Raw genomic sequence first — 14,224 nt, 5'->3', positions numbered from 1 at the left:
ATAAGATTAACATGAAGTAAAGTAATTTATTTATGAGTTATTAATTTTTTGGTATCCCCTTGATACATGTTTCTTTAAAAAAGGAAACTGTCTTTAAAACGATAAATGCACACATCTAAATAAATTTATTATAAATAACTAAGCAATTGAGTACAAATACGTTTCAAACAAAAAAAAGTCGATTTACAATCAAACATGTGTATTAGGGTGGAGCGATTTTCATAGCAAAAAAAAAAAAGAGTTTAAAAACCAATATCACTGAGACACGAATCAATGTCTATTAATTATAAGATAAAAGTAAAAAAATATTTTTTGATTTTGATGAGATCTTGAGGGTCCTCTTTGGAATTTAAATTCTTGACAGGTCCTAATATTTTTGAATTTTTTTTTTCTAAACCATATCAACCTTGGACTCAAAAAAAGCAGAAAAAAATGTTTGTTTCATAAATAATAATTTTATTAGAAAAATTTCAATCAATTCAACTATATTTGAGTTTAATTGGTGAAAAACAAATAAAATTTCAATTAAAAAAGACAAAAACAAGCCAAATACAAACAATAGTATATTATAAAAAATAAAAAATTACAAATTAAAAAAAAAATTACAAAATTAAAAAAAATAAAAAAAAGTCATCAAAGAAAAAACGGCAACAAAAAAGTTATAAATATCTTCACTGATAGAAGATATTTACAACCTTTTGGTTGCTGTTTTTTCTTCGGTGTCTCTCAACACCCCGGTATGGATGAGCCCTCCATTTGAAGGATGGCTCATACATACCGCCATTACTTTGCCACTTATCGAAGGACCTCTCTGAGAGAAGCCCTGGGTGTTGGGAGCGATATCTTTTGTATTCCTCAAATGTTAACGACTCTAAAATTACAAATAGAAGGATATAATAAAATTTAAAAATATTTACAATTTTTTTAATCAAAATATAAAGCATAACTTCACCATTTTCACAGGATGAAGATGATGCTAAAAATAAATTAAAAAAAAGTAAATTAAAAAAAGTTAAACTTGTGAGAAATTTAATTTTAATAAAAATATGAAAAAAATGCAAACAGCTTAAAAATGCCATATTTATATTAAATAATTCTTTCACCTATTGCACATATTTCTCCGTAAAAAATATATAAAATTTAAAATACAGCCCTACCAGTTATGCTTCTACCAGACACTAAAGACAAAAAATATACTTCAGAATAATTGATAGAATTATATTTACATATAAATAAATAATTAACTATAATTTTTTTTACCTATTCCCCTCATTTCTTCCATGAAGTTGTCTAAAGTAAGATAAAAGATAACTGAAGCTAAAACTAATTAAAACTAAACTAAAATTAACTATAAACTAAACCAAAACTAAAAAAAACTTTAAATTTTAATATCTGTACCTCAGAAGACAAAGGTCGGTTATCCAGTTTATCCAACGGTTATCCAACTAAGAAATAGTGTATTTTACAGAATACAGAATTGTAACAAATATCGAACAATAGGTATAACTATGCGCACTAATAATAATAATATTCACTGTGCTATTTCAGATAAAAGTCACTAATTTATGTTTCTGCTTGAAGAAATTATATTAATGTATTTATATTAAGAAATAAAAGCAGCGAGTTCTAGTAATGAAACTACCTATTAATCATTTTTAACAACAGACACTAACATAAAGATAAGTCAAAGGTAACAACATTACACAAAAAATAATTAAAGATGTTATGTATTTTCAGAATAGTTATATTGGCTAGACTACACTTAGACCTAAAGCAGTAACACCACTTGACTGGTAAGGTTGACGAATCTTGCTCTAGATCTATATCTCAAATATATTGTGTGTTATAGTTATACTAACTATAAAACACAATTTTTTTAAATGTTATATAACATATAAAAACACCTCATTTAACAATCATGTACACATTAGATAAAATCAGGGATGCAGAGTACCAAAAAGGACTCCGGATTTGAAAGTCACAAAAAGATTACTTTATCCTAGTTTTTGGTATACAGGAGCACTAAAAACATAAATAAGTTTATGGACTACTAATAGGTAAAAAATTAAGACTATTAGGTTAGAGGAACAATCATTTTGTTAGCCCAGAATTCTTAGGTACTATGGCGGCAATGACTCCTGGCTTATAAACAATAAGTTTCAAGTCATCAAATCTCATGAAATTATTATAGCAGATAATAAGTCAATAAACCTGTTTTGAGCTTCTGGACACTACAGACTTGGAAAAAGTAGATACAAAAAGCTGGAGTCTTTTTGGGACTTCGCATCCCTGGATAAAATACATTTCATACTATTATAAAAACACATTTATATAAACACATTTATAAAACAACTATATATATCACTACATACTTGTATTTATCAAACTACATATATCATCTCATACACATATTTATCAAAAACTTTTTAACTTTGAGCATAAGATAAACATGTAAGCAAACCTTTAACAGCTATAAAACGACATTTATTAGCATAAATTATTTTTAATGTAACAAAGAATGCAGACTACAATTTACAACATTGTAATGAAAAAGATGAAACCATTAAAGAACAAAATTATAAATTTCAAATAAATACATATTCAGATATCTTAAAATGAAGCATAACACAACATTCTTTAGACAAATTCCAGAAGAATTTTTTTTTATTTTTCTATTCCTTATTATTTTTCCTAAGAATATAAAATATATAATATAGATATAGAGCAATATAAAATAGATTGAAATAAACGCAAACTTATGTATATAAACTTACATAAACACAAACAGCAATCTTATTCTATTTAACTTTCATATTAAACACATAAATAAAATTTTATACTCATTATTCTTTCTACAAAAAATAATCTTAATCTATAAATAAGAAAATGAATTGAACTTACTAAAAAAGCCATCAGCTCCTCTTAATTGCTCCAGAAAATAAAACAATACTTGCTTAAAATGTTCTAAAAAGACTAACGACAAAACTGAAACAGTTTACTTAAACAGAAATTTTAGTTATAAACTTCTTCTAAAAAATGAAAACAGGCTATAAAAATTAGAAAAATAAAAACAACCAACAACAAACAAACGATTATTTGAATTTTCTATTTTAAACAATGAACAACATCAATTCTTTTCGAAAATAATAATATATCAGCTCTAATTTGCTTGCTTGCTTGCTTGCGAAAGACCGCATGGCAAATGTCCCCGCGCATAAAAAAGTCTAGAAGCTACTTAAAAACTAAGAAATGGTGTATTTTACAGAATACAGAACCGTCATTAACAACACTAACATTAGGCGTAACTATGCGCACTATTCATTACCGTATTCATATATAAGATAATAGACACCAACGGGAAGGTAAGCCAAGCTGTCTATCAACACAAAACATCACAACAATATCACAAAACAATAGCACGTAGCATATTAGCACCCTTGATTCTAAAATCCAGTGAAAATAACAAACCAAATTAAAATATAAAAAGCAAAATTAAAAGCCACTTTAGAGTTAACTATGTTTATCTTTTTACCAAACATATAAATACATAAAAGTATATTTATTTTTATATTCAGTATTAGTTATTCAATAACTTCAAATTTAGGACATTAAAGCACCCAAGATTTAAAGATCAAGGTTGCATACTCTCTCATACACATTATGTTAAACATTAACATACATTACTATGTGTTTCCAGAATAATTAAAAAAGGTTAGACAACACAACCTTGCTCAAAAGCAGTAACACCGCCTGGCACTAAATGCTGCCAAGTAACACCTTTGCTATAAGTACACCGCTTGGCTGGCAAGGTTATCGATCTTGCTGAACATAATGCCAAGTCACACCACTTGGAAAACATGGAAAAAACATAAGTTAAACATGTATACAATTATAAACAAATATGATTTTATACAACACATTTCACCGCATTTTATAACAATATTGAATAACAGGTATATTTATCAAAAACTATGAAAAAAAAAATTAAAATAATAAATAAAGTTATACATACAAAATGTGCTCACAACCTACAAACTGTAAATTTTCGAAATGAAAATCTAAAGACTATAAATTAAGAAAATTAGAAAATATAACATTATTTGAGTAACACTTTTGACCTACTATACCTTGAATGAGATATTTATCAATTTTGAAAAACAAACTATTAAATGCTCTAGTTCTTGAACATGCAATATAATAGTTGACCATGAGAGAAACACGGTTTTTGAGATAAAAAACAACTCTATCAAATGTTTGACCTTTACTTTTATATATTGCTATTGAATAAGCCAATCTGACAGAAAACTGACAACGTTTTAGAAAAAAAAGTAAATTAGAATCTGATGGAGCCAACTGAATTCGATGAACAAAAACCCGTTTACCACCAGAAACACCTGTCGAAACCTCTGCATCAATAAAATTATATTGAAGAGCACAAACTTTCGTTCGAGTACCATTGCATAACCGAGCTTTGAGATCTAAATTTTAAGTAGCATAATTACACAACCAATTTTCAACTTTAAACATTGAGGTGGCACACCTGAAGAAGTTAAGCAGTTCGAAAACTTAAAATGAAATTTATTTCTTTCATAAAGTTCATCAGTATCAATTCGATTTGGACTTAAATAAATTTTGACCTCACCCGGCAGACATTGAAGCACTTCTTCATTGATTGATAATGAATCAACATTAGTTGTTCTTAAAATCACGCGTTTAGAATAATCGTTTTGTTCAGCATCTCCAAAATTCTTTTCAACAATCGATTCATTTTCTCTACTGATGCACTGATTCGGTTTTTCAATGCATCTTTTATAAGGATCCTTCTCTTTGACAGGTATTGTTCCATTCCCAAGTTTTAATAGCCATTAGGAATATTCACCTTCCCCATCTTGTACTCTTATATTTTCAGTTAATGCAAATTTCTGCACCCATTCCCACTGTAAAGAACATTTTACTAATGAATCTACTATTTCAACTGGTTGTTCTTTTCACAACAGGCAAAATTTGCCTAAAGTCAACACCAAAAAGAATGACTTTTCCTCCGAACGGAAAGTTGTTGTTGCAAATATTTTTTAACAACCTATTAATTGCATTTAAGGCATGTTTAGGTACCATGGATGTTTCATCAAGCAAAAACAAAGTAACTTATCTTAAAAAAATGCGTGTGTATAAAGTTAGAAATTACATTACATGTGTATTATCCAATATTGGAACGGGAAGTTTGAATGAGCCATTCAATGTAAATTCATTTGTAAGAAAAGTTGCTGCTATGCAACAGATTTAAAGCCCCAACTTATGGTTTCAGCAATCAAATAGTTGTACGTAAAGGTTTTTCCACTACCAGCTGATAACAATCTAGATTGTTTTCCATCCTTGAAAAACAATCTAGATTGTTGATTTTATACACTCGGTTGCTCATTCATTGCAGCAAGGATAGCATTACATACATTTAATTGACTGACATAAAGCAACATTCTCATTCGATTGACTTCGTTAATAGATTGTTGAACATTTTCATCAAAATTTTCTAGATTTAAACCTAGATTGTTTGTTTATATGTTCGTGTAATGTTTATATGTTCGCGTAATGTTGTTTATATGTTTGTGTAAGGCATCATACTGCTTGCTTCTCAGTTTGTTTTTGTTATTTCTGATGAAAGCAAGGCGCTGGCTTTCAATTTAAACATACACATCAAAAGCATGTTGCTGAAATTTGCTGAGTTTTTTTCAATTAAAGTTGTCTAACTGAAAGTTTATAATTGTAATACTGAGTTAATGTAACATGATTTCTAACCAATGTTGCTCGTTCAGGGTTGTGAACCAAATTATTATGCCAACCAGCATCACCCCTTGGAAAAAGTAAAGGATAAACCATAGGATCTAAGTTGGCAGACATTCTTGATACAGTTTTAAGAGGATGACCTCTTGGGTAAATAACAACTTTCCTGTAAGCAGGTGGTGCACCATTTTCACCAACAAATACAACTGCAACTTCATTATGTGAGGAGAGATTATAGCGACGTCTATCTTGCCCTTTAAGTAAAGACGTTTTACAACTATCACTGATCGACCTTATATAGCTACTCGATGAATTTCTTTATGTTCCACTTCAGCCATATTTTTAAATGCAAGAGCAAATGGGTTCTTTTCGTTAATAATAGTTTGAAATCAAAACGTTTAATCATTTAAGCAAAAATCATTACCAAGTTGTTGCATTCAAAAATTTATTGCTGCAAATGGATCAAAGATCTATAGTCGACAATATGTCGGCGGAAAATTTTGATTTGGAGATTATATTGGCCTATACAATGAAAAACTTGACCACATATTCTAAAACATGGCGACCCCACGGCGATTTAAGCCTCTTATTTTATTGTGAGCATGCGCATAAGTTACGTTTGATAAAGTTACGAAAAAAAATGGCGATTAGATTTTTCGGCAAATAGTGAAAATGTGTTTTTTTATTTGTTATTAATGAGGTACAAATTTCACTTGAATAAATAAACACAATACATTTTTGGAATTTTATATCCTTAAGTGTTTAACCTAAATCGTAAAAATAAATGAGAATGTTTGTAAACGAAGAAAATATCTCAGTTCAAGATTAAAGGTTTTTTAAGTTTAAAAACTAAACATCTGTCATACAACCTATAGAATATCTTTTGTTTGAAAATTTTTTGGCCAAAAAGTTTAATTGATTGAAATTCTGTAAAAAAGTCATAAAAAATCTGAATGTTGTGTTTTAACCGATCATTTTTTTAACTAAAACAAAATGATTTTACGGCAAGCTATGTATATATTCTATACATTTTGTGCGTTCTGAAAAAATTTCTTACCACTATAAAAACCTAAATTTGCACAAAGTCTGGTGTTATATCATTCAATTCTAACTAAGTAATTATAAACATGTTAAGAGATACATGAATTTATAATTTATGAGGTAACATTTGCAATCATTTACTTCGAAATGTATAAGAGATTCCACAGTTATGGAATTTCTAATGTTTGCCCTTAACTTGGAGACATAGATAATGTTTTATTGAGTAACAACTTATAAGATTTATGATACTCAAGATATTAACAAGAAAATCTACTTTTAAGTGTGTAACGTACTAACTAAACTATAAATATGCAAGATTTAATCTTGTAGTGCATATAAAATATTTATCTAAAAATACTTAAATTTCATGCAACATTTTTCTATTGTAATTTTTCATTAAAAAACTAAAAAATGTCCCTCCGATAACTTTTAAACACAAATATAAGTACAAACCTTGTTAAGTCGGACTCTCAAGGGGAATAGATGAAGTTCGATAATAGATAATAGTCCGACTTAGCGATGTTTTTAAACAAAGCTCTCGAAAATTATAGAATGTTCAAAGGAAATTAAATATCTGACTTAGTAAAAATTCGACTTATCCAGGGTACGAATTTACGGGGTTCTACGGTAGTTTCTATTGACGATACATTTCTTATGCCCAATGCTACCTTATAAACTATTTGATTATAAATCCGAGAAATTTTCAACAGTAGCAGTATTAATTATGTCAATATATACTTCCATACTATAAAACTTAAAGTACAATTATTTATTTTTAGTTTTCGGTAATGGTGCAGAATAGGGAACCATTACTATTATTTTTAAATAATAATACATTTCTGAATTATATACTCTATAGAAATCCTTTTTATTAAAAGATTGGATTTTCAAACAAATTTGTATACAATAAAATTTATGATCGAAGCCTTTTTTTATTATTTTTTATTTCTGGTTTCATAGCTTTAGCTTTCGGATGGTTTCTGAGATGTTCTTTCAACGTGCTTTTCAAACGACTACAGCCTTTCATATGCCAAAACAAACGATTAAAGTTATTAAATTCGGCATGTAAACTTTCGCCGCCTTGTTCCCCATAAACGCCAATGTCTAATCCCCATTTCTGAATAAATTGAATTACATGGGATTTAAAGCAATTGCATCTTTGGAGTTACAGATGTACTTGGCCAAGTCAAGCGATATTACTCCATAAGCGTACGGATTGCTGTCTAAAATTATATAATTTGATTATTGAAAATCTTTTACACAACTTCCTTTAAATATACTAATCAAATATCTACCTAAAAGCAATCAAGACAGTCATGGTCGTTTGCTCAAAAATGTGTTAAACTCAATCACCAATATGCTTAAAAAGAAAACCTACCTAATTCTTGAATATCATTCCTTTGAAAAAATTGCGAGCTGTTCATAAGCTTATGACATTTTGAATAATGAAATAACTGCTTAAAATTCTGGCTCACTTTAACAGATAATAAATTATTATTGGTGCCAATAAAACCAAGAGTTGAGATTAGTTTTGGAATGGAATCGCACAAATCTAATAATGGATGAGGCTAAAAAAATATTTATAAAATTAAATAACTTTTCAATATTTTACAAAAAAAAAAACACTTTTGCATGAGATTAAACTGATTTCTATGGATTTTTGATCAATTCAAATATAACTTTTGTTTTTGTCAACAAGCATTAGATTTTTTTGCAATAACCAATTTACTCTTTTCTGCTTGATTGTAGTGAGTGTAATAAGCAGGGGGGTCTTTAATCCCTCTAATTTGCAAAGATCGGGTAGTTCAAAACAAAAAAATAGAAAAAAATTAAAGGTTTTACATAAACAATTCGAAAGCCACATTAGGATTTTTCCCAGTGACCTCAGGTTTTTCAATTGCTGCTTTTCAGTACAACTGTTCCTAATAAAAAAACACATAAAAACATAAATAATATATGCTATTAAATAAAAACCTTAAGCATTATGTGAACATGGTTTCCAACAAATCATTTTCCATGATAAACCTGCCTTTTTACTTTATTAGCCTTCAACACTTCATTAAGTTGCTGAATGCAGGGACCTGAAGTTTTATCAAGTACATTTGCTTCATGTAATGAACTTAATTCTTTTATCTAGAAAAAGATATATTTAAAATTTTAAAATATAAGGATATATATATAAATTTTTAATAATATTTTTATTTAACAAAAATTTCATTTTAAACTTAATTAAACATTTTTGCAAACATAGTAATATAATAAACATAATTTCATAATAATAAATAGAAATACTATTATTATTAAACTATTCTTGGTGTATATATGTTTCTAATTTCTACTGTTTTATCTGGCTCACATACAACCTTTAGAGAAATTGTGTCTTGTAGAAGTGCAATTTTATTGTCACAGTCTTCAATAACACTTTTTACAAGATTGGATTGAAGATGCATGTTAACATATTTGTCAAAATCAGCTTTACCAATTATATAATTCTTTAAAGCAAGTTCTCCAGAAAGCTTTATATCTATTAAGTCGCATTCGTCATCGAACATGTTGAAAAACTTTAAATAGGTACCCAAAGATATATGTAAAGCAGGTACAGCAACCTAACAAAATTTCAAAGGTACCAACTACCAATACTAAACTCACGATTGAACCAACAAAAAGTACTAAAAAGATTGAAAAACAGAAGTGCTAAATTATATTACCTGGTCTAGTGAATATTAAATAAAGTTTCATTAATCACATTGTTGAATAATTTAGCATTTTTCAAATTTCCTTTATTACTTTGGAAACGATGAAAGTTATTGTTTAAGGAGTTTAAAGACCTTTGTGAAACAACATGCTCTCTACGTATTGGAGTTAGTTGGATATCTTTTTTGGTGATGTCACAAAAAAGACAGCAATGCCGACCTATGCATAACAGAAATGCTATCAGTATAGTAAGGTTTTCATTAATTTTTAATGTTTTTAAAGTCCTTAAGTTTTCTTAATAAGGTTTATTTACTTTCTAAAAGAAATGGTTTTTGTATAAGCGTAATAAAAGCAGAGCAAACTTACCAATAGCTCCTGTAACTCCATATGCACAGAACTGCAAAGGCTATTAACCATGATGTAGGTTGAACATATAGGACATTTTGCTTCATTTTCTAGTTAACCTTTAATAAGCAAATTGTTTTTTGAATCGGCTACAAAAAGAATGCTGACAATCTTTAATCATAACTGGTTGATGCATTATTTTTTCACCAACTTTACAAATACATGTTAAATGAGGATTAAGCTGAAGATTTAATTCAAAATACTCACCTTGGTTCAAAGGTAAAGGTAAGGATTTTAGAAACAGATTAAGGTTTATTTGCGTCCATCTTTTAAATTTTTCTGGTCTTTCTACATTTGGCTTTGGTTTCCGACCAGCTTTACCAAATACATAATTACACTCATTTGCTTGACATTTTAACCAAATTTTTGGTATAACATTGAAAGTTTTATTACCTCGGTTTTCTATATTCACCATAGTTGTATTGCATTTCAAGCACATTTGTGCTGGATGAACATCTAAACAATCTTCAACAATATTTATTTTAAAAATATTATAAATTCTATACCGCCTACTGATGGTTTTTATAGAGTCTTTTCCAGTCAAATTTCCACAAATTCTGCATACTCTCAATAATTTTTGTTGATGTTTTTCAGGCATCATCAAAATGAAGATTTTATAAAAACCTCTTGACGAAAAGATGAAAATATATTTCACTAAAAAATGATCGGTTATAGAAACCAAAATCTTTTGAGAGACGATTAACAATATTTTTATTAAAAACTAACCCAAATATCATAAAAATTTTACTTCATCCATTATTGGCATCTATGTAAAGTGTTAGTTTAGGTAATATTCCAGTTAAAAGTTAAATAAATAAAGTGGATGTTTAGATATATTTTTCACATTGATTTTATGCTTAAACTAACTCATTTATGTAAAATTTCATTTTATGATTCAAAATATTAGCAACCATTAAAATATTGTCTTTAAAAACAGGAAATAAGGTAATATACAAATTGAACTCATAAATGTAAAATTAGATAACCGAGTATTTGTAACAGACGCATGCGCATAATAAAATCCCAAGCTTTCATAAGTATTGAATCACCGTGACCCATGATCCAAGGGTTGAACTAAATTAGCTTTAACCCTTTAACTACCGCCTAATAAATTTTTCCGACTATTTCCGGCGCATGAAAATAAAAATAATACCATGCCGGAATATTCCGGCAGCGTTTCATAGACTTTCTTATAATGTTGGTTTTATTATTTGTTATTGCCTGTTCCCTCATTGGTATTTCTATTACAATATTCACGGATATTTTTTAAAGAAAAGTCTGCCGGATATTTCCGGCTTCCGAAATAATTTTTATACCACTTAGCCGGAATAATACGGATTTATATTGCGACTTTATTTTATTACGTTTACAAAAATGGCGTTCAATAAAAAGTTTACTCTTTGCAAGAGGTAATAAATTACCTAATAGTTTGGATTATGACGATAATGACGAGGACAGTGGAGAAGATACTAGTGATGGTTCCTACAATGAGATTGAATTAAATATTAGAAATTTTAATAAAGATTGTACTAATGTTGAAGACATTGAAATAATATAAACAATTTTGATGAAAATCGTGCTATTGTAGATGTAGACAACGAGAATATCAAAGAAATGGAAGTTGAAACTCCTTTAGATTATCATATATTAAATAAAATTCATATCAGCAACCTATGGACTTGTCCTAACTTTTTAAACAGTACATGGAAGCCTGCAAATGGTGAATTACCTACACTACATCAGTTCCTAGGTCAACCTGGGTTTAATGTTGAGATTTCTGACTCTAGACCAATAAAATATTACCAATTATTTGTTACTGATGATTTATTACATCATTTTGTTGTTCAAACTTATCTTTTTGCTCAGCAATTTATTGAAACGTGCAGAAATATACCAAAACATTCCTATGTTCGTTTTTGGAACCCAACAACTCTTACTGAAATGAAAAAGTTTCTAGGTTTGATTTTGGGTTTAGTTCATAAACCTGCTACACATTTTTATTGGTCAACTGATAAAATATTTCAAACACCTATGTTTAATACAGTTATGTCTCGTAATCGCTTTAATTCATTATTGAAATTTTTTCATATAAATGATAACCAAAATTTACCAAACCCAAATGATCCGAGATTATACAAGTTACGACCAGTTATAGATAAACTTTTTGAAAAATTTCAAAGTGATTGAACTCCAAATCAATGTATTGCAGTAGACGAGTCATTGTTACTATGGAAAGGTAGACTGCTCTTTAAACAATATCTACCTCTTAAAAGAGCCAGATTTGGAATAAAACTATTTTGCTTATGTGAAGACTCTGGATACATGTACAGTTTCAGAATTTATACCGAAAAACAAAGTCCAACTGTTGCTATTGATATTCAACTACCAGAAGAATGTGAAAGCTTTAATACTACTGAAAAAAATGTTGTATACATGATGTTGCCACTTATGAATAAAGGTTATACTATTTGGATGGACAATTGGTATTCTTCATGTAAGCTTTTCCACTTTCTGCACCACTATAGAACAACAGCATGCGGAACAATTTGATCAAATCGCATTCTACTAGTTGTTAAAAATGCAAATGTTCTGAATAATGAAACTGCTGTATTTCTTTTTTGCCAACTTTTATGTTTAAAGTACAAAGATAAAAAAGATGTTTATATGCTTGGTAGTCAACATGATGAAACTGTATCTCCAGTAAAAAGACGTAGAGGAAGACCTCCTTTCTTAGTAAACACAAAACCAAGATGTATTGTAGAGTAGAACTATAATATGGTTTCAGTTGACAAACACGATCAAAAGTTAAAACCTTATTCAATTGCCAAAAAAAGTATAAAATGGTATAAAAAATTAACATTTGATTTGTTGCATATTGCCTTGTTACATCTTATACAAGAAAAACTCAACACTAAACTCTTAAAGTTTCAACGTGATGTTGCTGCATCTTTGGTATTTTATGGTAACAATTCAGTTGATTTTATAAGAGAAAGAGAAAACGGGGATGCTCCATCAAGAATTAAAGATAGACATTTTCCTGACACCTTACTTCCTACAGCAACTTGAAAAAAGCGACAAACAAGATGCCGTGTATGTTCTAGAAAAGGTGTTCGAAGAGATGTCAAGACCATTTGCCTTTTATGTCCAGGCAAACTAGGTATTTATGCATCACCATGTTTTAAATTATGGCATACTGAAATAGAGTATGGACATTAACTTGGAAACAATTAGCTTTTCATACTTATAACAAACATCTTGAAGCAGTGTTCTTATATTATGTAAAATTTTTAACTGTAAAAATTGTGTTCAATTTTTAAATTGTAAAGAACTTAAGAAATAAAATATTTTAAGTTAGTTGTTATTATTTAGTTGAAACAGTTAACTATATATAACTATGTAACTTTATGACATTATTTTAATAAAATAATATCAGAAAGTTACATAGTTTTTTCTTGTTTTATTATATTTGCGACTTTTTTTACATAAAAATAATACAGTCATGTTATTTTGCTAAAAAAAGAAAATTTAAAAACAGTTTACTTTTTAACTACGTAAACTGAACTGCCTATTTTAAAATAATTTTCGCATTAATATTTCAGTTATTAATAATAGCTATGAAAATATTACAACTTATGAATAAGAATAAGAGTTTACAACAATGCAGCATTTGTAAACAAAACATTTTACGGAATTTCTGAAAAATTATACTTATTTTACGGAAGATTTAACCGGTAATTTTAATGGTATAAATAAGTTTTAAAAGAAAGACAAGCATAATAGTTTCGAATATATTTAAAAAAATTCAGATTGGCATTTCCATCTGCACAATTTCGTTTAAATAAATCTTGTAAATCTTGTGGAAATGGTGAAGGTTGCGTCAAAACTACCTATCCATTATAGCAACATAAAAAATGCATTTCATCAGGAAATTTCTTAGTACCATAATGCTGACAAATATAATTCATTTCTCCTAAGTAATTATAATCTGGAATAGTATTATTTCTTGCTTTAAAATGCATTCTTTCGTATCTAGCAGCATTTTTATCATTTTTTCAGTTATTAACTACATCTCACCTAAGCCCATCTCTTTCATTTCTGCGACGATTATTTTTAACTTGCCTAAGCACACTCTCCTCATTTGGATTCGAATTATTTTCTGCTTGCCAAGCAGCCTATCTAGCATTTTGTCGATTATTATTTCCATCTCGCCTAAGCCTCCTTCATTTGCGTCGATTACCTTGCATATTACCAATTCCATTTTCTAAACTTATATCTGCTTCTAGCCTAATATCATCTATTTAAACTT

At 28.5% G+C, this 14,224-nt stretch overlaps 1 protein-coding gene and 1 long non-coding RNA gene across 2 annotated transcripts; one reads left to right on the top strand and one right to left on the bottom strand.

The window, feature by feature from the left end:
* Positions 1-550: 550 nt before the first annotated feature.
* LOC136079080 (uncharacterized) lies at positions 551-1,041 on the bottom strand. Its single transcript, XR_010637927.1, has 2 exons — positions 953-1,041; positions 551-871 (listed from the first exon to the last, which is right to left on the bottom strand). It is a non-coding gene; the product is annotated as an uncharacterized LOC136079080 (long non-coding RNA).
* A 10,491-nt stretch (positions 1,042-11,532) lies between these two features.
* Positions 11,533-12,105, top strand: LOC136079395 (piggyBac transposable element-derived protein 4-like). The gene has a single exon (XM_065795130.1). The coding sequence runs from the start codon at positions 11,533-11,535 to the stop codon at positions 12,103-12,105; it is 573 nt and encodes a 190-aa protein (XP_065651202.1).
* Positions 12,106-14,224: the final 2,119 nt, after the last annotated feature.

The sequence above is a fragment of the Hydra vulgaris genome, chromosome 04, assembly GCF_038396675.1.
Source record: "Hydra vulgaris chromosome 04, alternate assembly HydraT2T_AEP".
Lineage (NCBI taxonomy): Eukaryota > Metazoa > Cnidaria > Hydrozoa > Anthoathecata > Hydridae > Hydra > Hydra vulgaris.
This window is presented reverse-complemented; position numbering and strand designations above follow the sequence as displayed.

Bases quoted from the DNA above. Each gene is read 5' to 3' on its own strand.
- LOC136079395 (XM_065795130.1), top strand. From the start codon at position 11,533: ATGGAAGTTGAAACTCCTTTAGATTATCATATATTAAATAAAATTCAT.